The sequence below is a fragment of the Falco biarmicus genome, chromosome 5, assembly GCF_023638135.1.
Source record: "Falco biarmicus isolate bFalBia1 chromosome 5, bFalBia1.pri, whole genome shotgun sequence".
In the NCBI taxonomy this organism is placed as follows: Eukaryota; Metazoa; Chordata; class Aves; order Falconiformes; family Falconidae; genus Falco; species Falco biarmicus.
The window spans coordinates 78,009,354-78,034,921 of NC_079292.1; the positions used below are offsets into that span (position 1 = coordinate 78,009,354).

Genomic DNA, 25,568 nt, shown 5'->3' on the forward strand with positions numbered 1-25,568 from the left:
TCAGGTTTACCAGAGAGTTGGCATTTAGCTGAACAGAAGACAGGATTATCCCATCCCATCTTGAACTGCAAGTGTTAACGGAGTGTAAGCACAAAGCCAGGGACGAGTTGCCAGCAAAAGCTGGCATCCAAACTAGAGTCCCTAAACCGAAGAGCCGTGAAGCCTTAGGAGTAAGGAAGTCGGTTTGAGGTGCAGGCCCTGCAGGGAAGTCATGCACTGTGGGGGTGAGGGCCACAGAAGTGCCAAATACCCATAGTGTGCTGTCCACCATAATTGCTCTGCCTGGTTGAGACACCAGCCAGGATTTCTGCACGGTGCTGGGTGGCTCTGCCATGGAGAATTATTTTTTTGTGGCTCAGATTTACAATGCAGATGTGCTTTGAGTGGCCCAGGCATTGGAGGAGCATGGAAATGTGGCTTCAAAACTTCAAAGAAACAAAGCCATTCAGGTGTTTGGGGTGGAGTGGGGAGGTGGTGAGTAATTGGAGAATAATGATTCAGTATCTATTCAGGACTAAATACTGAAAAAAATGCAGCTGTGTGAACTTGGGCTTCTTTCCGAGTTTAGAACAATACATACCATCACCAGGTAAATGCTCTTCTCCTATTTTCCAAGTGCTGAATGAATGAGCCAAGCAGTAAATTGCTTTCAGAGAAAGCAGTGCTGTTTGAGCTGTGTGTAACTTGCTATGATGGAGCACACAGACTCGTGACAGGGAGACCGTCTTCCTTTCTTTTTGATTTCCAAGGCTGTGTCTTGATCCATCGCAGGAATTAACCTTTGTATGTGCTCCTTCTCTGATCATTATATGAAAAGAAGCTCAAAATCCCCCAAACTAATGTGATACAGAAAGGATAAAGTCTTTGTTTGGATTCTTCTTAAGGCCATATGCATTTCATTTTTATTTTTACTTTTTGATTTTAGCATAATATTTTTCATCTTAGCCTTAAAACCAGATAAGTTCTTACATTATTTCTGGGACAGGGTAGTGATACTACACCACAGTGTTATTTTGTATGGAGATGGGATGGCTTTAACCATTACAAATTATTTAATTATTTTTGTTACTCTGAAAGATCAGAGGTGTCAGCTTCATGTGTAAGAATGCAAACCATGTTAAAGTTTATGCACAAGGCAAATGCTGATAGTTGCAGGAATATTTCTAATATTTTGCTTAAAATTTTAGCATGATGTTTTTGTCTGTTGAGTGATACGGAAATAAATTTATATTGATGAAATTAAGAGTAGTGATTATGCCTTTAAAGTTGATGGAAATGTCCATACATAGTTGGATAACCTTTTGTAAACTTGCATTGAATATATGATTTTCTAATAATGATTTTCTAACTGTAAGTATGTATTTACCAACCTGTGTATCATCAGCCTCCAAACACATTTTTTTTTCCCCTGTGTGGTGAATTACTTTTTCCTTTGAAAATGATTTTTTTTTTATGGAAAGTTTGCTTAATGTTTTGACATTGCAGAGAAATGTGGCTAGTTCTGGGAAAACGTGTATATTTATCTTTACTGCATCATAATCAATGGAACCTATAGCAGTAGTAAAATTAATTTGGAATTAAAGCCCAAATGGAAAATTTAATAAAATGAAAGCTGTTTAAATTATCCTGAATTTCAGGGTTCAACAACACTTCTCATCAATATTGATATATGGAAAATAACTGTAGAATATTTAATTTTCCAGGCTTCACAGTATTTTCATTTTGAAGAGTGTTTCAGTTCTGTGCAAAACCAGGGATGCAGCCCTGCAGCTTTGTTTGCTGCGTGCAAAGCCTCGTTATGCAGCTGGCATCCTTGCCCAGTGCGGGAGTCCAGGCTGTAGAGTGAATCTGTACTGGCTCTCAGTGTGGAAGAACTCATTGCAGCAAACAGGAGACCCCCTTTATTTTAAGAACGATTTCATCCATCCATCTCTTTTGGGTTTGGGTTGTTTGTTTTTTTGTTTGGTTGTTTGGGGTTTTTTTTTGCTTACCTACTTCCTATTTCTGCTCTGGTCAGCATGTTAGGTACAGTTGGGTGTTTACATCACACATCAGCACGCCTCTGTGGCAGAGTATATGACTGACTTTTGGAGACTACACAGGGTCCTAAAGATGCAAGCTGCTGTCAGAGATAACAGAGGGCATGGCTGTAGGTTATAGGCTCCCTCTTCCTTCATCCTTTGGTGTGGGCGGAAGGTATGGCAGCAAGCAGGGCTGTACTGGATCTCCTCCCTACCTGCAGCCTCTCAGCGTGCAGTAGTAGCAGTGCCTTCTCCACTATCATGAGGTGAGGAAAGCCACTGAGGACCAGCTGTTGCAGGAAAAGTGGTTGTTGTTTTTTTTTTCCCCCAGAGGAAATACAATACCAAATGCATACAGCAGTTTAGGGGAATCTGGGTCCTGCGTGTAAATCTCTGCTGTCAGTTAGGTAGCAGATGCAGTATAAACAGTGGCCTGATAGAATAAGCAGCAAGAGAAAAAAGAGTGAGAGAGTAAAGAGGGTAGGTGGGAAGCATTAGTATGGCATCAATAGGTTAAAAAAACCCAAACAAACAAAACCAAAAATACCAGAACAAAACCCCTTTATGCTGCCAAGTTAAATGTGGGAGTTTCTGTGGTATAATTTGTAGAAGCTGCAAGGAAGAAAATATTTTCCATGTTTCACCTGTGATGGAGATCTCAATGCCAACATTAAAAAATACTGGCATTTTAAAATGAGCATGTACTCCATACCCTTAGGTAGGCCATCTTTGTAGCATTTTGCACAAAATAGGAAGTAGGAGCTGGAAGAACAAGAGCAGTTGTTGGCTAGGCGTTAGTGCTGCTGCAGCAGGGATCTGGGGCTTGTTGGAGGAAAAGGCTGTAAAGAGATGGTGAGCAGTGAAGGAGAGCTGCCAGCAGCTGTGCTGCTTGTATACTTGCATGGGTGTGCAGCTGCTCTGCTTTTGAACCAGTTTCATTTTAGAAGGCTAATCCATGCATTGTATATGTGGAAATACAGTAATCCTCTTCATTTTACTTATTCTGTCACAAAAATTGTTCTGTGTTATAACAGACCCTTGGAGTAGCAAGGCAGGCTGTTGACATTAGTTGAACTAGTCTCAAATCTGTCCTTAAAATGAAAGAGGCCCAAAGAACCACAGTCCTATGTGCTCTTCCTGGAAGTCTTGGTGTCTACTTGCTATTCGTGGTCTAGCTGATGTTCACCAAAGTGTTGCCAGCAAAGAACGGTAGGTCAGTAAAGAATATAAACATAAATTATGTCAAATACCTGAAATCAATTGCTAATGACAAATACGGACTCTGGTTTTGGTAGACACTATATAGGAAATACGCTGAGGAAAAATACTATTTAGTGCTGACAACCTATGGGATGAAAAGGAAGTTATTTTGAATACACTTTTCACACATACATTATGCACTCAGTTCTTGCGTTGCAGTGTTTATAAATTTTATAGCAAAGTTCCTGCAGTATTATAAATAAAAAAATTATCTTATGAAACCACTTTACATGGTTTTGTAGATGATGCTCCTTAGCAAATACTGAGTTTATGCAGAATTCTCATCCTATCAAAATGGAAATTGCAGACTGATGTTACATGGTGAGCTGTGTCACACCTTTTAAAAGTAACAAAGAACATCAATGCAAGGCAGGAATATCAGGAAGAAAAAAATGAAGAGAAACCGCAGTATTTAAATTTGAAGAAGAATGTATCTGACAGCTGAGTGAACAAAAAGAATAGTCATCAAAGATGTCTGCGCCTTGACAAATGTTGGGAGGAATCTCTTGCCTTTGTTTGGACTATCCATAGATGGGAGTTCATTATCAAGCAATTCTGCGTGCGTGACTGCCTTCATTTTCGATAAAGTAATGCTCTTTTAGGGATGTCAGTAAGTAATAACCTTGCCTGTGGAGAGATAGAAGATGTGGTATTTTGTAAAATACTTCCAAATTTCTATTATTAATAAAAGGCTTGTAGTTTGGCTCTTTTTGGCTCTTTTTTTTACTGCCTTTTTGGTGGAGTGAGGTGGGGGAAGGCACTAAATCTGACAGTTTACTAGAAGCGGGTGATACGTGGCATGGAACACTATTAAGGAGATTATGTTATCTCCTAGGAACAGAGAATGCTGTGGTCAACGGGAAATCAATTTCCGATGGTGCTACAGTAAATTTGTCTTGTAACGGGAAACTTCCTAATTGCTGCCCCAAGGGAACAGTAAGCTGAAAACCAGGCAGATGGTGCCTTCCCCATTTCCCTTATTCTTTGATTCCATCAAAATTATTTCTAGCTTCCTAGTAACTTTGTGTGTTAAACGTCTGCAAATGTTTTAACGCTGTCATAGTTGCCCTCACTTGTACAGTAACTTTGCTATTCAAAAGCCAGCTGTTTTTCAGCAGGTTTTGGGAGAGATTTAAATCTGACCTCTTTAGTTTGAGCCACTACTTCTAACTATAGTGTTAGCAAATAATGTGAAGGAAATTTTTTTTTTTTTATTCCTTGTTATGCAGTGGAAGGATTGTGTCTTTTTTTTTTTCTTCTTCAAGTGGAGGCTTAAGGAGTTGGCTTTTCTCCCTGTCCCATCAATTCATTGAGACTTCCATTACTCACATCATCTGAAAAGCATTCTAGTGTCAAAGATACAGCCTAGTTTTTATGACTTATGATTTTATTTATGATTTACGATTAAAATTCAATAGGATGAAAACGCCTGGTGTAAATTGGTATGTTAGAAGGAAGGTGGAGGCCTGTTTCCTTAGATCTCTGGTAAATACTTTGTTGGAGTAAAGTCTGCGAAGATCAGGTATCTTGAACATTGGCTTTCTTTGTTCTGAAAGTTTGGCTGAATGCAGGTGTAGTCTATGAAGACTAAATTGCGAAACGTAACAAGTAAGTCACAAAGTTTACTGCGGTCAAGTTCCAGCTTGAGTGAAGAGCAGAAAGGCCTGCTTGAAATGCTGGCTGGAGTTGGAAGCTGAGAGATGTGAATACAAGTGTGAGCTGTTGGTTGAATTCGGCAGCCCTTAAACTTCTGTGTCGTTACATTACTATGAAATGTAAACATTTTGTTTAGGAAAAAAAGTTGTGAGGAAATTCGGCAGATAAGATAGAAAGTTCGGCTTTCCCTGTTTTGCAACTACACTTTGCTTCAAAAACATTTTAAGATTTTGTTTATTGGAAGTAGATACTTACATACTACTTACTCCTGACCATTGCAGGTACTCATGAACCAAGTATTTATGAGCAAACTATGTCAATTACTAAATAATCTGCAATACCTGCCACAAATAATTTGCTAAAAAGCCATGCTTTATCACACTACTTGTGAACTGTTAATTTTAGAAATGTCTAAATACCAGTCAGATTAATTAAAAAAAAATTGATTACTGGTTGTAATATCAGTCACTACTTTTTGTTGTTGTTGTTGCATCATAATTTATAAACAACGGAGTTATCATTCTGAGTACCATGTGTTAACAAATTAACATGAACTGAAATATGTCTGGCCAAGAATTGCTTTAAATTTTTTTAATAAGCTGTTGCTTAGTGAGAAATTGCATAACTTTCTCTTTTGAACTTAATAGGACTGTTCCCTGTGTATGTGCTTTTAAATGGAGAGTTTCCTGTGAATGGAGATAATTATTTTCAACAAGAAACAAATAAGATTGTTATAAAATAGTTGGTAACTGTTTGAAAATCTTCAGAGTGGTAGAACCATGTCATATTTTATCTGCAGTGCAGCATGTTATGGAAATGCATGGTTGCCTTTGGTGATAATCGTTATTACATTAGTATCAGATCTATGACATGTTTTGAAAATTTATAGAAAATCTTCATTAGCCATCAGAAGCTCTTTTAAATATCATAATAGTTAGCAGATACTTGTTTTACTGTGGTACCTGAGAGTTGTAGTCATACACTAGGATGCAAATCTGTTTTGCCTGCATAAACTGAAACCCAAAGGATAGACTTTGCATTAGCTAGTTGGAACGCAGCTCTGGTTCACACACGTAGTACCTGTGCTTGCTCCAATGACTAATCCCTCCTCAGGAAAATAGGTAAACATATGCTTATAATTAAACAGACATTTATTTGCTCTGTTGATGTGCATTTTCTTTCTAGAATACTACTTATATATCTTTTCTCTCGTTACCCCTGCCCCCCCCCCGAAAAAAAAAAAACCCAGACCCCACAAAACCCCAACCCCCAACCCACACAAAAGAAACAAACACCCCCCCCCCCAAAAAAAAAAAAAGAAAAAAGTCTCTCACAAACCCAACAAGAAAGGATGGTATCTAGTTTTCAGACTCGTGGGTCTAGAATAAACCTACTTAAGTTTTGGGATGTGCAGGGTGGGCAGCAGCAAGCAGGCAAACTGGTCTTTTTTCAGTCCAAAATAATTTTCCAGTTTCAGTGCTTTGAAGGAGCAACACAAAATCTAACCTCTTGGCAGAGGAGAACAACATACTCGCGTGTACTTTTTTTCCCTCTTCTTCCCCCAGTAACCAAGCCATGAATTTGCCTGTTTTGTTTTTACTGAATGTGTTTAGAAGAAACCAAATTGGTATAAAACAGGGGTTTTAAATTAAATTAAAAGGAGAGTTATAAAAGCTCAAGTTTCTTTCTCTTCTCTACACTCAAGTCTGGATTTTTAATTTAAGGGAAGTACTCATTTTGCTTTTTGGAACAGCTGCTTGGGGAGACAGATCTTCTAAATTGTGTTCTTCACTCCTGATGCTCACTTTGGGTCTTACTTAGTATTCTGTTTACAAAGCACTCCGCAGAGTGTTTGACATAAAGCAGTGATTACGCACAGGAACTGCTGTTTTTTCTTTTTTTATATATGTTAATGCTCACTTGAAATTTTCATGAAGCTCTTTCGTGTGAAATGTGGGATACAGAACGTTTCCTGTAATAAAACTTACATCTGCCATAGAATAAGTGACTTTGTGAGGCTATGGAGTATACATATCCTCTTCATTAGAGAAGTGTAATGAAGAAAAAATTAAGGTTTAAGTTGTTTCTGGAAGTGAATTAATCTACAGTTATGATGTTTGTCATTAAAAATGTGTAATACGTAAGTATTTTGAAGAACAACCCCTCTGAAATAAAAACAGGTCAATTTGTTGAAAATCTTGTTATACATAGCTTTTATTTTTTTTGGACCTCTGTTTTGAAATACTTTTATAGTACTCTATGTAGTAAGATAATGGTGGCCAAATGCTGATGAGCTGGTTTCTCAACAATAATTGGGCAGTAGGATTTCTGGGGTGGTTTTTTGTTTTCTTTTCCTATCTTTATAGTGGGTAAAATATGCCACATTGTGATGACATTTAATTTTGTTTGTTTTTGTAGGGTTGACCCAAGGGCTATTTCATCCTGCAAGAAATCAGTTAGCAAGATCTGCATAGACTTGTTCCTAAGGGAAAACATGTCTGAGATTGACTATGAGAAGTTAGCTGAAATAGGTAAATATTTTTTATTATACTTCAAATGGCATCTGTGTAGAGTTACAGGTGATTTAATAGAGCATCTTCAGTAACTCAGAGGCTTCACCAACATTTTGTAATACTTCTTGGAGCAATCCAGTATGAGTTACAGCCACTGTACTGATGCGTACCCTATTAAAGCCATTAGGGTTGAAGGTTAGTTTAATACATGGAGCTTTTATGAATTATTGGTCGTTGTTGCTAGTGCAATTCTAGGCTATTGGAATATCACCATCATCACATATTGTGGCACAAATGGGAGTCATTACTCCAAACAGACAAGTATTGAATGAGCATAGAGATTGCTGTATTGCATGTTATCTCCAAAGATGTTAGTTGAGCTGAGCAATATGACCATGGCGTTAGGGGCCTTATATTTTGAAAGATCAGCATTATGTTGTTTTTTTTTTATCCGCTTGAGTTTTGGAGGATGCCAGGCTGAACTTAGAGCAAGAGTCTTCCAGGTCTCTCGCCACACCACCCTGCCATCTCCCTTTCCCCATCCCTCACCTTAGCTCTGATTTCCCCACATCATGAATTTCAGGAGCAGCTGGCTGGCTTTTTTATTTCTAGTGCCTGATTTAGAATCCATTGAAGGCAATTTTCCTGTAAGCCTTGGCCAGCTCTGGATCAGGCCCCTTGTGTTGTCTCCCAGCCTGGGTTAAACAGCAAGAACAGCGTGAGTAGTAACAGATGATCCTCTACTGTAGCTTGTGAAGCAGAGCAATAATCTCCTTTATCATTTGCAGGGAAAAAAATGGAGCTGAGTTCTCCCTCAGTTTGGAACAATGAATCTTCATTTTTTATTTGTGTTTATTACAAAACGTCCCTTGAGCTCCAGTCTTCTTACAAAGTAAAAAACAACAGAAACAAAACAAACAAACAAAAAAGACTGTATGAAGAATTATCTTACTAGGTTAAGGTTAACTAGCTTTTCAGTAGGTATGATGGCTGTTGGGACTTTTTTAGACCTCATGAATAAGTGCAGTGCAAATGCGAGTGCATATTTACTTTGCTTCTGTAGTTCTTTGGTGCATCTCAAGGCCAGATAGCTTGATCTCTGTAATTTGTTACAAATCTTTACCCCTGTTTTTTTGAACCTGTCTAATTTTACGCATAATACAAAATACTTTTTTACAGAAGGAGTTAGCCTCTGCCTCTCTGTACCAAAGGCTGTAGTTAATATGCTGTTTTTTTCTGTTGTGTTTCACTTGAATATACATTTAACTTTTAATAAAGCCTGTTAAGTTTCAGTGGATTATGGTAAATGGTTCACAGTTCCTGCTTCACATTCTCACAGACTAGCATTTTCTATTTCTTTTTTTCTCTCTCCTTTGCAACTTTTTGTTTCTTTAGCTGGTTACAGTGCTCAGACATGGAAAAAACCCCAAACTGAAAGCCAAGTGTGCTTTCCTTGTTCATGTTGTTTTAACATGATTTAAATATTTTAAAAAGGAAAAAATTGTGAAATTCTTACACTGCATTATGTTTGTATTATTCTTCCCGGTTCTTGGGACCAAAACATTATTCAAAGTGAAAGAATAATTTTCCAGTTAAGGTTAGTGTAGCTTTTTATATATGATACACTTTTAAAGGATAGAAAAATAAACATTTTGGAGATGATAGTAAGAATTTAAACTTTTTTGTGTATATGAAGAGGACCCTAACGGTGTGTTTCTAAAGGCAGATTATTTATTTATTTTTTCTGTATGACTGCTGATTTATTTTCTGAAAAGGCTTTAATATGAATTCAGACATAAAGAAATGTAAAAGTAGTACACCTGTTCCTGACTCCTCTTTGTCTTTGAGAAGCCCAGCCACTAGTGGCATTTTTCATCCTTGTGAAATTCAATTTTGCTACAAATCACTAAAAATAAAAATGAGACAATAAAGCTTTCATGTGGCTGTTCATAGAATAGAAAGATACTCAGAAACTGTGAGTGGAAAGCATTCCAAAATATTTAGGAAGAGTTTTTCTCTAATACTTACTAGGTACTGGCACATAAATCTGGATTAAATCAATACTTAATATATTCTTTCTCCCCTAGTGTGTCTTGTGTGGTGGTCCAGGCATATGAAATATTCAGATAATCAGAAGACAAAATGTTCCTGAGGCACTTTTTAAAGTGGCACTAATAACGTTATAGATAAAACTGTTAATTCTACCTTATTAAAACAGGCATGGTAAAAAGAGATAGATGATGTACAGGGGCAGTGCATCTTATCAGATCATTAATTTTTCTCTTTATGTGTGCCTTTTCTTCTCTTAAGCCACCAAGACACTTGTGTGTTTGTTTGTCAAAAACTCCAACCAAAACAAAACCAAAAAAACCCCGAACAAGATTGATTGACCTTGTGTTGCTCGTTTCAGTGCAGAGTAGATTTTAGTTCTAGGATCTAGTCCAGAATCTACTGAAGGTAGAGGAAGGATGCCCATTAATTTAACTGGGCTTTTGAGCAGACTTTTTAACACCTTTGCTTGGCCTCTAGTTGGAGTATATGCTGGATGGACTTCAAGGTTGCCTTGCCTATTGCAAGTTGAGAAGATTAAAGGATTTCAAGGAAACAGTGGATTTTGCGCACAGTGAGATGGAGATTTGTTTGCAATTTGCTACCTTTATGCAAAGTAATGAGTCTGCTCTCAGAGAGCGTTCACACAGGGTGTTAATGAGGAATAGCTGCCAATGCACATGGTAGCATACTGAAAGTTTGACTTCTTCATTTGGGCAACCTTGAAATAAAAGGCAAGAAGCTGTAGGTGGATACAAGAAGCAGGTTGTGGGAGTGTAGAAGATGATGAGATAACACCAGCAGTCTTGAATAGCAAGGTCACAGCATGCCAGCTGTCCAGTCACTGTTGAGACGTTTGTGAGCATCAAAGTAGGTAATAATCTGGAGGATGACATGAAGGTAGCTTTGAGATATTGAAAGGTTGCTTTCCCCACACCTGAGAAAGGGTAAAGAACAAGAAATTGATTTGAAACTGCAACAAATAGTGATAAAGGCCTGTGTTTTTGTCAAACTGAGCTAAAGTTGAACCCATCAAAAATGTGTCAGGGACAAAAGTTTTTCTTTGTTCATTAGCACTTAAGCATTCTTGCTTGCTCGTTTAGAACTGCAGAAAGATGAAGCAGAAGATACACAGTCAGAACAGGGAGAAACATTTATGCCACCACTGCTTATGGATCCTGAGCTAAATATCAATCACCCCTACTATGATGTTGCGAGACATGGCATCATCCAGTTAGCAGGTATGTTTGGGAAATACTATGGCTTTACCTTACTACACCTCTTCCCATGGTTTTCTTTCTGTACTCCTAAAGGTGATGCATAGGAATCATGTTGATGCTTTCATCCTTCATCCTGAAAAGCAGCTGAATGATTATACGTGAACTCGATGCTTTTCTACAGATGACTTATGAGCCAAATATTTGAGCTTAATCTTGCTTTAAAATACAACTGTAGCAATATATAGTATATTCTAAGGCCTAACTGTGGATTTAACAGGTCTGTACTTTATTTGTGATAAGCTGTTCTGTTTTCCGAATAACCTGAAGTGTTGTGCAGCCACATGTAATCATTTTTCTAGTCTACCCTGGAAGGGGTGTGCAACCAAAGAGATATGGGTTACTGTATAAAAACAAACAAAAAGCAGAAAGGAAACTGTTGATGTAAATGTTAACTGCATTTATCACCTCACTTCCTGTTGTGGCATAGAGAGAAACTATGGGTATATAGCATATTTGCATATTGGATCATTTAATATTTACAGTAATTTGTTTTTAAACCATTCTGGCAATGTATAGGACAATATAGCAGCATCTCTTTAAAGTATCCTTTGCATATTTTTTTTCTTCTTTTGGCTTATTCTTGGCATCAATATGCTTGTTAAAATAGCATTAATTGTCACAATCCTGAACTAAGGAAATGTATATAATAAGAAACAACAATATTTAAGACTGCTCATCTTAATGAAGTCTAAGATTGTGTTGTACTGTGCACACTTCTTGTACATCATACTTTATTGAGCCTAGATTATGATTTTTCGGGAAGGTGATGAACTCAGGTTATACATAGGTACCTTCCTGAATTTGAGCCATAAACAGGATATCATCTAGATAAATACCAACTTTAACAAAACCTGTCCTCTAGTGAGGTATGATTAATAGGACAGTGAAATCTGTGGTCAATTGACTTCTGACTTATAGTGGGAGGAGAATTCTGCCCATAGTACCTTCTCTTCTTGAAGCTAGTTGTACATAGGGGAATAATTACTTTTACCTTCGTTAAAACTAACCCCACAACATGACTCAAATCCATAAACAGGAAAATAACAGATTCACATTCTTCTGATTCAAAAGCTACTACCTGCTAACCCGCTAGGATGTTTCTCACTTGATCACCAGTTATGGGGTGGGGAAACACCAAGATATAGAAGTTATTAATGAAACCATTGAAATCAAACTGACAAAGTGTGAAATAGATGTGTTAACAGACGCAGTGGATACACCAGAGTCACTATAACCGTATCCCAAAGAACCTCTTCCATCTGCTGTATTAAGCAGTGCTACATGATAATGCTTTAAAAGAGATCTTCAGGACTTTTTTTTTCTCCTGCTAGTATACTCAACATCAAATTGTGATGGGCCATGTATGTACTGCTTCGAATTTAATCATGCAGAAGTTTTTAGTAAATGTTTGTTGTTGCTCCTTGTTCTTCATTGGCTCAAAGCTGTCCCAGAAGCTGTAAGCACTTGCTATTTGTCTGCTTTAGCTGGTTTTAATTCTAAAGGCTCCTTGTATTTACCTTGGAGGAACATTGTGATTTTTGCAGCTGTGGGCAAGGCTGCTGGGTGATGAGCTGAAACCCCTGATTCTGTACTCAGGCAAAGCTCGTGTTCTCCATCAGGTCAGACTGGGGGAAACGGGACAAGTTGCAAATCTTAGTAGGTTCCCCTTGACTAACCAATAAGACATTCTCTGCTGATTTTAAAAAAATAAAGTTTACTTTACTACCAAGGCAAATGAAAACTAACTTTTGTAGTCCCAGAAGGACGCTGTCATTTGACTCTGAAGAGTTAAAATGGTGGAGGAACTCAAAAAAGGGGAAAATTTTAGAATGAGAAGGTGAAATGGAACAGCTTCTTTTAAAAATTTACACTTTTACTGCTGGTGAAACAGAGAACATGTGGTGAAGACAGAATGGTAACCAGCCTGCCCTTTCCTGAGCAGTCCTGCCTGGCTTTGTCTCACGTCTTATTCCTGTGTTAGAGAATGGGAATGTACTTCTGTATGGTCAGGTGAAAGCCACAGTGATTTTTAGACCTACCTGTAGCTTCCATTGTTTCATCTTGGAACTTGCTTTGTATCAGTGTTTTCTTGGAATAAAGTCCAAATGTAAGGTATACTCCCAGTTGAAATTCACCAGAGCAAATGGAGGCATTCACAAGGTGAATCTTGCCTGAAATGTTGGATTATTTCTGATGGTTTTCTCCTTAATACCACAGTCTATTGTAGGGAAAAAAGGTTCCCTAGCCATTGTTTAAGCTCAGAAAAGTGTGGCTTCAGCTGCCATTTCAGTCAGAAATAGATGATGGGGTTTTGCAAGTCTACTGGACAATTTAAATGCGAAGCACAAGCCAGGAGCCATGCTTCAGACAGCAGTCTGCACCTTCTGAAGCAGCTCTGATGCTAGGATGAATGTAAGAGGCGAACGCAGAGGTGTGCGTATGAATGCAGAGCACCGGGAAGGTGAAATATAATCTGAAGGCATGCTTCACCTCCACAAAATGAGATCTCCCTATCCCCAGTGTTAACTGGTGTGGAGTCAGGTTTGTATGTTTTCTGGATTTAGATTCAAGTGAGGAAAAGATGAGCTCTTCAGATCTGCCTTTCATCCTGAAAGAGGCCAGTCCCTTTTGAAATAAATAATTTTTCTATTATTTGTACCCAGTTTGTAATGGTTTTAATCTCTTTGGGTAAGGAAAAGTATAATTTCAGTGTTTGGGATGGGTGTTTTAAAGCAATTCTGAAAGCTATTCCTGCAGTTTTAATTCTGTGATTGAAAGACAGTGAGAGGTATTGTCTGAAATGTTTGGAGAAAAAGATTAGGTGAAAATATTTGCAGTAATTTATCTATCTCTTACAGTGATCTAGTTTCCAACAGTTAATTTAAAAAAAAAAACACAAACAAAAAACCACTACAAAAATTCCTTTTCGCTGCTCACAAATTAAGATGATTTGTACCTACTTTCCATAACAATAGCTTTGACTACATGCAAATGAGATTTTTTGAGTCGTATTCATACAGTGTGAAAATACAATTAATTAAATAATAATACAGGACATTTTAAAAAGATGTAAGCTTAAGTAATTGTTTATTAATTGCAGAGTGATTTAGGTCACAAATACCAATGTGCAACTGGCTACTCTAAGCATATGTAAATGGAACAGTGCTGCAGTGCTGGTTCTTTTGAAGAAGAAATTTCAGTCTGTTGCCTAAAAAAGAAACTCAAGATTTTTTTCTTTGTGGCAAAAAGGAAGGGACATATAAGCATACATGATGCATCAAGCTTCTTTATTTTCTATAGTTTGCTTCTGTAATATGATTGCTGACAAAGTTTTGCAGTACCTTTTTTTTGCATACATGCTCTTTAGTAGGACTCTCTCTGGTGCTTGTGTTTTCGTTAACTGTGAATTACATCCTTTTACATGTTAGGAAATTTTTTTTAATGGAATCAAAGTCCATCATTGTTTTAAATCAGTATTTCCCCTGTTAGCCTTTTATTGCTTTTCTAGTTATATTTAAAAACTTATTTATCTGGTATCCTGTCTTGGGTCTTTGTAGAGACTGTCCATATTTTTCTTCAAGATCCAGTTGGTTTCATGCCCCTTTCTACGTTTGAACCAGTGCATTAGAAACTGATAAGCGTTATGTAGATCAGACTTTGAAAGGTACGGTTGTAATTTAGTTTTTGTAACATGTAAATAGAAACTGAGGTGAATTACCTAATAAGCCTAAGTCACAAGTCCTAATAATTTTCAGTCCATCTCAGTGATGTATTGCTACTTCTTTTAATACCTTTAGGAGCAGATCTGTGGTCTGTAAATTGCAGTGCCACAGGAGAGAACTGGGTTTAAAGACATTTTTTGTTGTTAAAAAATTCAGTTTTTTAATTTTTCTGGTTTCCACAAGGCAGTATCTCTGATGTTATTTCATGAGTACCCTTTTGGGGAAAACAACAAATTAGCTGGAGAGACCTAAGACTTGGGCACTTTTCAAGAAGGAACCTGAAGACTCTGCTTTGTGACCTATTTGCAGCACAACAGTAGATTTTAATGTGGGCTTTGCACTTTACAAAGCATGTCCTAACCATTTGGGTGATGTTTTTCTCTCAATTGCTATGAGAGGAGTTTCAAAATAAAGATTAATATTAATGAAAAGTATTTCCTGCTTCAGTGAAGGGGGAACTTGCCTGAGTGATAGGACCATGGGTTCAAATCCTTTAGGCAGGAATTGAAATTGTGTTTTCCAAATTCTGCACCAGTTTTCCTCTTGCATCTTTCTCCAACCTTTTTTTTTTTTTTTCAGAATGTGGAAGGAGATAAATATTTAGCATATTCCTCACTTTGAACATTGGACTGTAAGTTATAGTGTCTTTTTTAAAGACAAAACTGAGTTAATTATGTCAAAATATATGGACATGGTTTCTTGTTGAATCTGAGAAAATAAAACAAGTTTGCTTTAACCATAATTTAGTAGAGCAACAACCTTGCTAAAATAAACAATGGCTCAAGGTGCCAAATGCAAATGTGAACTCAATTTTAGCTGTGGGTAGCCTGACAATATATCACAAGCCATTCTGCACCTGAATATATCTTATGAAAAAGAAAAACCTAGCACTATTTCCCCTTTACCAAATAAATGTAAATTACATTCCTTTTGTGTTTGACTATTCTGTTTCTTTGCTTTTCTGAAATTTTCTTCAAGCTTTCTGTGAATTATCAAAATATTAGTTTTGCATCACTGAAAGCAGTTTTGTTTTTTCAGTGCTCCTTTTAAGACTAGAGCATTGTTCTAATATAGAGAGTCAGCCTAGAACTGTACTGACATTGGAGAGGCTAGCTTCAGGAACGGCTTTAACTCACCCTTATTTCAACTTATTTGACATAGTTTAAGAGGAGCACAGATGAAATGTAAATAATTAATCACGTCAAAAAAGCAGGCTATCCCTTTGCTTTCAGCTGAGCTGAAAAAAAGATGTGCTATGGCAAAGTATTTTTCTTTAGACAAAATTTTTAAAAATATTACTCACAGAGGAATCTTTGATAGGGAATCTTTACTTTCTGAGGGGAATGAACAAGGTTCCTGAGGCAGGAAGTCTCCTGAACATTCACTTATAGTCACTCCTGTTTAGAAAGACACCTGGCACGTACTTGACTTTAATTGCAATTTTAGTCCTTTCAGAATTAGCCAGGTGCAGTACAGGTGCAATCCTCTTACAGAAAGTTGGTTTCTAAATAAAAAGGTGGACAGAAGTAGAATCCAGAGGAATTAATGCAAAATGGGAGCTTTGTGAAATCAAAATGAGTTGACTTGGAATTTAGAGTTGGTGTCATCTGTATTTCCTTGATGGATCTGGTCTCTGTCCCAAAGGATAAACATTACAATGGATATTTTTAATATTTCATCTTTAACTGGCTAGTGTCTGTTGTAATATATTTTCATATGACCAGTGAAGGCGATCAGTACCAGGAGAAAGAGGACCTGGGTCTCTACAGCTAAAGGTATAAGCTTCACCTGCTAATGTTGAGACTCAGCTGTGTAATCTTGGCTGTGTATTTCTTAACTAAGAAGAGTTTGCTGTTATGGATGGGCAGAGACCCATAGTGGGTTAGTTGTGGTGTATTTACTGTCCACTACGCAGCCTAGGCAAAACACAGGGGTTTCATAATGGCTTTTTTGCAACCGTGTATTTCCTTGAGTTGTAAAGAGTAGAAGGAGGCACAGTTTGTCTTACCATTTAACATAGTGTAATTGAGGTTTAGGCTCATTTTCTCTACTTAAATTATATTGAAGCGACAAATATGTGAGCAAGTGTTTTCACTGGTGTGGCAAGTCCCCTGGATTTTGACCCTGCTTCTACTCCCATTGAAACCAATGGAAAAACTTCTGTTGAATTGAGGGCCTTGCTTTGCTGTAATGGGATAATGACATGCTGCAGTGAAGTAAAATGATATTTCACTTTTCACTTATAAAATAGTAATGTTTAGTATCGTTAGAACAAAAGCTTTTAAAGAGTCATGCTGAAATTACAGCATTTGAAAGATCTCATATGCAAATTGGAATGAGCTGTATCGTTAGAAAAAAGCCTTTTCATTTGCAAGAAGCAGTTAGGAAGTGCTGTGCCATCCAAATTCTTAATTAAAAAGTAGAACGATCCTCCTTCCCACTTGCCCTTTCCTGTGTCTTACTGTAACTTTTGAAAAGTTTGGTATCAAAAGTGATGTATGATTCATTTCTGTTTCAGTGAAAACCAGACAAATAAAACGCCAGCAGATAGCTTGTACGTGAATGTGTGTAAATCTCATTGTGGACAGCGTGCTGTACGCACCCTCTTTATTCACGGCTGGCATCGCTGTGCTGTACTTCCAGGAGCGGCTTGGCGGCCAGCGCAGTTTACAGTCCTCAGGCTGCCTGGGGAAGGTCTGCATGATAACAAGTGCCTGACCCAGGGGCAGGAGGCTCCTACCCACGGGCGAGAGATGTCTGCCAGACCTTTTCCCTGCACCAGGGCAGAATCTGAGCCAGGGAATTTTGAAAAAGTGTAGGTGGGTGGCTAGAGGAGTAAAACCAGTGCAGAAAGATAAGGGGAGGAGCTCGTTTTCCAGAGAGGGTACAAGAAGTTATCAGCTTTCATCTGGAAGTGTTCGGTGATGTTAGGCTGTGGAATGAAGTAGGTTAATATGAAACAACGTTTTTGATGTGAAAGCAAAACATTGTGGAGCAAAGGCTGAAATTGCACTTTTTTGCTTTTGTCCCCTGTAGAGAATGAGACATCTTTCAGGTCTAACTTGTTTAAGCCCAAGTAGCAGGGAAATAAGGGTTTTGTGGGACTCAAATATATTCTGTGCTGATTTTAAATCAGCATACTTCCAGTTACACTGTCCTTTGAATGTGCAGGTAACTGCCACTCCCTACTTTACCCTTCAAACTGCACTTTCACGTGTTTGGGTAAAAAGTCTGTCCTCAAGGTCATGGGATTCAAACCGTGTTGGACTGGGAAGCAAATATGACGGGCCTTTCCAGGGTGCTCACGCACAGCCCTTCTCATGGAAGGTAAGGGAATCCTGCCTCTGGTTTGAACAGCATTTCATGTGTCCTGTTAAAATTTGATGTTCAAAACATTATTGATGCCAATGAAGAAGGAACGGCCTCTTCCTTCCTTTAGCTGTCGTCACTAATGGGAAGCTGGCACTGCTTTATTTAGTTTTTAATGGAGTTGAGGCTCTCGGTCACCTTTGCGGTTTGCTCTTGTTGCCTGTGTGGCACTGCGGGGTGGGAGAACGAGGTGCTCTGCTCGGCTGGCAATTTTGAGAAAGTTTCTCTGCCTCAGTTTTCCCATTATTGAAAGTGGGCAATTATGTTTGTTTATGTTTTAAGTGTATCTGTTTGCAGTCTTTCATAAAGCTGGTTATTTTTTTCTGGCTTTTAATTCAAGCAGTCAGATGTGACCAACAGTGGCAATTAGTGACTCATTTAGTAATTTAACTGGAAACCTTTCTTAGATTTATTTTGGTCATGAAAGTGATTATCTCTAACAAATAAAATACTCTACAGTGGACTGTAACACAGCAATTTTTTCACAAACAAGTCATGATTTAGAAAACAATCTTTTATTAATGTTTTAATTTAATTTTAGTACATCATTCATATTAATGCATGTCACATTATAATGCCTTTATAAGTACTCTGAGAATATCAAACAAGACACCTAAAAATAAGTTCAGGAAATAAATTATGGTCTGTTTAAGAACAATATGCAGGCATATCTGAGTACATATAATTGTGGTGTTGTGCATATTCTTCCTTTAGTGGTGCTCAAGCACCTTATTTAACCCAGGAGTCAGAATTTATTTTTAATGTGGGAAGGTACACCAGGTCTTGGGTGAAAAAACACCTTTGAGAAAGATAATAAAAATAAGCAGTCAGCCAGAAAAGGAACAGGAAGAACCAGCCAGCAGAGAAGGCCATGTTTTGGATGTCAAAAGTATAGGACTGAAGTGATAATTTCCAATATTCAAGCTGAGTTAGATCTTTAAGGGTGTTAAAGCAAATACCAAAAGGTTCTTTGGTTGGATAAATGAAAAAAGAGAAATGATCTTCTGTGAAATAAGAATGGTGTGGCCATCAGAGATAATCCAGCTGTAGCTGTTAAACTAAATTAATACTTAATCTTGGTTTTCATTAAAGACAATGAAGTTTAAAAGATTTCCTAATAATCTCAAGTCCTGTGTGTGATTTTCATCTGCTATTTATTACCTAACTCTTGTCACCTGTGTTTAGGATCAGGTTGGAGCAGGGTAGAGAATAGCTAGGTCAGGGATGAGAGAGAAGATCTAACTTGTTTAGAAGCAGTAAAATGCAGGCTGGGAGGGGATATGATTATTGTCTAGAGGGTCCTTCGGGATGGTTAGTAGTACTGAAGAAGCAGTGCTGCTTCAGCTGAGTGATTTCATTGTCACAAACAAATTTGTACAAATTTGCTATGACTTTTAGACTGGAATTGAGAAAGCAGGTTGCTAGCTGTCAAAGCAGTGAGCGCGAGGAACAAGAAACAGAAAAACCTAACTGGTTTTTAAGATAGAGCTCAACAAATCAATGGAAGGACTATGTGGTGCAGTTCCTGGTGATAACACAGGCTTGGAATTGATAATGCAGTTGTTTCCCAGTCCATGTTCGTATGTGAAAAGTAATTAAATGTTAATCTTGCCTCTTCCCTCCCTTTTCTCATTCGGCACCTAAAATGGAATGGGTTTGAATAGATGCTGTCCCATCATGACCTCTGTTGAGCGCAACTAAGTAGGAACTGGACAAAGCAAATTCAGGAATTTTATTTTATTTATTTTTTTCCTTAGTATGGAATCTGTCAGATGAGGACAGCCACCTCTTCCTGAGTTGAATGAGGGGAAGCATATTAATATTAGTGGTGGATTTTCATGGCAAACGTGTGTTTTCAAAGCTGGGAAGTGTTCTGTTTGTTCAGATCAAGTAATTTGAACCTACATCAGTAATACAGATTAGTACAGTTTAAGAAGTAGTCTGAAAGTGTTCTACCCGGTTTTCATAGAAGTGCTCATGTGATTTTATTTATTCATTAAGTGACTTCATTACAGATTTAACTGCCTCCACCTTACTACTTTTTCTTATTTGTTTATTCATTGCAGCTACTTAATTAGGGGTGAAAGGGGAACAACAGAATTATGATATCTAAAAAAAGCCCAGTTCGTAACTCTGTTGTGCTCCTACTCATATCAAAGCCAAACTTTGATGTTTGAGTGGCAATAGAAATATTAAATATAATTTAGTTTGAACATTGAAATTAGAAGAATGTTTCAAATATTAATCCAATCTAAACATTTTCTGGCGTGTTTCTGCATTGCTTTAAAAGGAATGGTGTCTTTCATGTAGGTGTATGTTAAAAATCTTAACACCTCACAGTCTTCAGTGCCAGGTCACCTTTAGTACGAGCGTGACTTAACCTCTGTGCCTCTCTCTCCAGATAGTAGAACTTGAGGGTGGGGTGGCCATGGCATGAATACCAGCATTGTCTACACAGACAGTGTGGGTGAAGCTGTCACGAGTCAAAGAGTAAATGAGCTTGAGTGTAGCAATATATGCTTTGTCAGAGGAACTAAGGGATGGACACTTAGGGATCTGCAGGTTATGAAAAGCATACGTGTGTGCCTTGCTTGTTGTGTTTTAAATGTGATCTGAATGTGCTTCTGGAAGAGAGTATCTAAGAAAGCTTAAGTTGTTTAAAAAAAATATCTAACTTAGATGCATGACAAAACATATGCCCAAACTGATCGTAGGTAGAGCAGTATTCTGATCAGTTCCAGAAAGCAAGCATGAAGAGTTTGGTAACAGCTCACTCAGGACTACTAGGGAAAGCAGGCCTGTGTTCTTCCATGACTGAATGCTGCAGGAGGACTTGTGTTCCCTGTCAGGAACCAAGTACCACACACCCCTCCCCAAATATGACTTTCTCAGCTTAGCTCCATCATTTGCCAGCAACCACTTCATTTCAGTGCAGCGGTGGCCACATTGGTTCCTGTAGGCAACGTGATTTGACAGTGAAGTTTTTGCAATATGTTTTGAGTAATGGTGGGAGATAGAGGTAGCCCGAAATATCAGAAGATGTAAGCCATTCTTTCAGATCACTGAGGTCCCATTGCATAAAGAAATGAGTGTTGTCTTTACTAACTGTTCTTTTCAATAGGTGATGACAATTCTGGAAGGAAGGTGATCACCTTCAGTTGCTGCCGTATGCCCCCCTCGCATCAGCTCAATCACACCAGATTGCTCGAGTAAGTTTCTCTCAGTCTCCTGCATGGACTACTTTACGTTTTATATGTGAACTTCTATTAGCTTGTTTCCAGTTGAATGAGCTTTCAGGGAATAGAAGTAGGACCTACTAGCGTTAATATTAAATGAATGTTATGTGAATGAAACTGCCAGAGTTACTTCACTTGGAATCTTGACTAGAAGCAATTTGCTATGTACTGAAATTAACTTGTTGTCTTGATTTTTATTGATGAATTCTGGTTATATTTTAAAAGATGAAGTTATGATGAGGACCAATGAAAGAGAAATTCTAGTATTTTAGTGCTCCTTACATATGTTTTCATTAATAACAGAGTTTACCTTAATTTGCTGTACTTTATCTCCTAAATGACTCGGCAAGAGTGTTGTTTAGTCATTTACATCTTAGTGGTTGTCCTTTTTTATAAAAAGATCTGCATTACATACCGTATGTTGTTTAGCATTTTTTTATATATCTCACTTCATAATGTTTAGGCTTTTGTGTTAAAAGAGGTTGTAAATATGTAAAATCCCATTCTTCCTTATAAACTTGCTGTAGCAAGGTACCAGGACATGCTTTTGCCATGTAGTTTGTCACTACAAGATCTGTTCTGCCGTGAGTCTCCTGTCCTTATTAGGCATTTTAAACCTATTTGGAGTTCTTGTGCAGCCTGCATTGCCAAAATGTTTGAGCACCTTTCAGCCATCGGTATCCAACACCATTAGAAAGGACAGAAGCATGGTTACCTCAACTTTTCAGAAACAGAGAGGGATTAAAAGACAGGTTAGTTAAGAAATGTGTTTGAGACCGTGTTGCTTCATTTTTATGCTCTTCACAGCTAGGGTATTCCCAAGCCTTAAGCCAGAGCTTCCAGTGTAGCTAAAGGGAGTGTTGGTGCTTAGGAGGAAGAGCCATGCCAGTCAGCTCCTCACCTGAAGGAGCTACCTGCAGTGATCAATAGGAAATGCCAAAGAAGGGAGTGCGACAAGCCATGTTGCTACGAGATCTAAGAAACTTTCCTCAGTTCTGTGAGGAGACACCTTGATGAAACTAGGGTTTCCAGCCCTTAGACTCTTCTGGACTTGAACACTGACACGTTTTCCTGTATCTGAGCCTGCATCAAGTTCACTTGGAAAGCCTACGCTATGCCTAGTCTAGTCTGTGAGAGAACTGAAGGCAGGTGTCTGAATGTGAAGCTGGCGATATAGCTCTCAAATGATATGCTTTTAAGTAATTAGACTCAGATGTTAAATTCTGAGGAAAAGCTGAAGAGTAGGCTCAGACTGGTAGGTATTTTGTGATGAAATCACTTAATTGATTTGGTAGAGCTTTTGTAATGTCCCTGCAATTCTGTTACAGCCTTGGAACAGGTAATTGTACAAAAAATTACAAAAAGTACAAAAAGTACTGGTTATTTTATGCCCACAAAACTCTCTCAATTATTTTGAGAAGTGCGGGCTTTCTGAATACGATGGAATTTACATGCTGCAAAATAAAACACGAGGCACTCTATGTAAGAGTATCTGTTTAGATATATTTTAATTTCAAACTCTTTTAAAAAAGAGAATGACTGTTACTACTACTACTACTTCCATTAAAATACCATTAATACTTAAGTCAGGAATCAAAACAGCATCATTTTAATTGCAATGGCAGTCCTTGTCCCTGGCTATTTGGAGTCTAAGATTTACAGTATGCTGAGGGAATAAGCAGATAAATGAGATTGTGTGACTACAGCATAAGAGTGAAGTTATGGGCTTTTCCATGCAAAGGTGGATAGCCAGTGGTGTTGATACTTGCAGAAAGCCACAGCCTAATAAATGGCACATGGAGCTATCTTATTTTATTGAATGAAAATTGTTTCTATACAATTAAGAGCAATAGCTGGGTCTCTGTTGCAGAATAATAAGATAACATTGAGATGACATGAGAAAGTTGAAATCTGACACAGCAAGACATGAGGCCAGATTGTAACTGCTTCATCATTGCGTTATTTGAATCATTGAGCTGTGTAATAGGCCATGCAGTGTTCTCAATTGTAAGAGAAAGCAAAGAGAAAAGCATCTTAAACTATACCATAAAAGAATGAACACACAGAAATCTGCTTATAAAATATGAAGTATTATTTCAAGATTGGATAAATAGTGTAGTTCTTTAAATTAGTTTTAGGGGAAGTGATCTATGAATGCAGTGCCCACAGTACAAACAGGGGAAAGGCAAATACAGTCAAGAAAACAGTTTACAGTAACAAGTTGTAAGTGGCAGTAATGAGGGGCAATGGATTTTTCAAAACTTGAGAAAGGTTTCAATTGAGAGGAAAACCCAAGGTTTATTTTATACTATTTTGAAAACTCAAAATGATATTTTTTTGCCTGGCTAAAAGGAAATAATTTACAAAGACCAGAAGAAAGCAGAATAAAAATTGCTGTCCATTAAAATACATCTTTTTAAATATTTCTTGGGAAATGAAGTCCCATATTGTCTTCATTTTATAGTGGTTCCTGAGCACCATGGTTTTTGTAACTAAATGTTCTTTTAAATATCAGGCTTTGCAGTGATGTGGAATTACTGGCAACACTGCTACTGGAGGAAGTAACTTGTTAGATAAGTACATTGAAGCAAACGTGAATTTGCAGTCAGTAGCATTCTGTGCAAAACCAGCATGTTTTCTTTCTGAGTTGACTACTTTAAAAATCTCATTCAGTAAACTGTCTTAAAACTGAGATGTTATCTTTCTCCTCAGGTACTTAAAGTATACTCTGGACCAGTATGTAGAGAATGACTATACAGTCGTCTACTTTCATTATGGCCTGAAGAGTCTGAATAAACCATCCCTGAAATGGTTACAAACAGCCTACAAAGAATTTGACAGGAAGTATGTCTCCAAAACACTTGCTTTACTCTTTTGGTTGTGTAGTGTCTGTGACTAACTTCCATGAAGGAAATGGATCTTTCCTGACCCACCCACAGCTAACTTGAGTTCATTTTGCCATGGCAAATTCTTACAATGATATCAATGCTGCTGGCTCTCTTGCCAAGTGACTTCTGTGCAATACTAAGGAATGGCCTGGGTGCTGCAGTGGTTATTCAAAGGTACAAGAAGACCAATAGTAAATAAAATAAAATAAATAAAACCAAGAGCCTTTGCCTTTTCTGTGCACTGTATCAACAAGTTACCTATGACATCTTACTGACCGTCATTCTCTATTATCTCACAGTTGTGTTTGAACCTTTGATCATCCCAAGGCCAGGCTGTGTACAAAAAAGGAAGGATGAGTTTTTAACAGTTAGTATCTCACTGGGCTTGCAGCTTCTGTTGGTTGTCATGTGTAAAGCCCTGAAGGGTGCTCATATATGCCTGACCTTTGGAGTAACGACGGCTATGGCTCATGACTTCACATTTTAGTTGGTTAGGGTGTAGCTGAGGCCAAAGCTCCTAGATAAATGGCATTTTAATAGCGTAAACTAAAGTTCTGATGTTTATTCTCTGAAAGTGCACACTTACCAACAAAACAGAAAAAAGTTCCTATTGACTATCCAGTTACTCTTTTACTTGTTTGCAAGTTGTTACTTGTTTAAGTTGACCTCGAGGGCAACATGACTGAAAGCAAAAATATAGCTCTTTCCTGAGAATGAGAGTGTGTGTGTGTTGCAGGGGGTAGATCATACGTGTCTGATTTTTCTATTTTGGGAGCTGGAACAAGAAGTGAATCTCAAAAAAGATGCCATTAAGAAGATTATTGGGTATTTCTAGACCAGGCTGGGAGCAGTCCCAGTGAAAAACCTAAACCTGCTTTGAAAGTTCAAGTTGAGATGTACACAACACCTTTTGGTAGTCTAGTTCCAGAGCTCAGGTTCTTTTGAATCTCACCCAGTAACCTCTTGAAACTCTAAAACCCACTAAGCAAGAAGATGAGGTTGTGCATAGGGTGGAAAACTGTCACCTGAAGCCTCTAACTGGTTTTGTGAGTTGCTGCTCTCCACTCAGCAACAGACCAAAAAAGGTTATTTTTGCTTATAGGTTTCTGAATATTAGTACAATGCACCTGTTCTTTCTGAGACTGGGTAAGGGAGGACAAAGAGAAAGGATCTCTTATATTTTGTCTTTGAGAGATTTGGACTACAATAATGGTTTTTATAATGCACTGACAATTCCTGAAAATTAAGCATCATACTATTTCCCTTCTGGGAGAATCCCAAGCCAGATTTGCAGTCACTGTATGGGTAGATGCAGCAGTACAAGGGCAGTATCTTCTTTGTTGCCTTTTGCCATGCTTACAAGTGCATAATGTGTTTCTCAGTTATGCTAAAATATCTGTTCTCTCCATTCCCCCCACCCTGACCCAGAGAGCAGGAGAGCCAAAGAGGAACAGAGAACCCCAGGCAGCTGGACAAAACCGTACACCCATCATTTTATTCATAGTTGAAACTTCTTAGCATTCTATCATTGAGAAGCTCAAAGTAGTATTCGCAGCCCAACATGTATGTTCAGC

At 37.9% G+C, this 25,568-nt stretch overlaps 1 protein-coding gene across 4 annotated transcripts in view; it reads left to right on the forward strand.

Annotated features, from left to right (window-relative positions):
• The window catches only part of ARHGAP8 (Rho GTPase activating protein 8), a 94,435-nt gene that overhangs the window by 16,324 nt on the left and 52,543 nt on the right, over positions 1–25,568 (forward strand). For 3 of the 4 annotated variants that reach the window (XM_056339815.1, XM_056339813.1, XM_056339812.1), the window contains 4 exons: positions 7,356–7,468; positions 10,603–10,740; positions 20,992–21,079; positions 23,819–23,950. In XM_056339815.1, the coding sequence (XP_056195790.1) occupies positions 7,432–7,468; positions 10,603–10,740; positions 20,992–21,079; positions 23,819–23,950 (395 nt within the window). In that variant the 5' untranslated portion in view covers positions 7,356–7,431. The remainder of the gene's footprint in view (positions 1–7,355; positions 7,469–10,602; positions 10,741–20,991; positions 21,080–23,818; positions 23,951–25,568) is intronic. The other variant, XM_056339814.1, reaches the window with a different exon arrangement.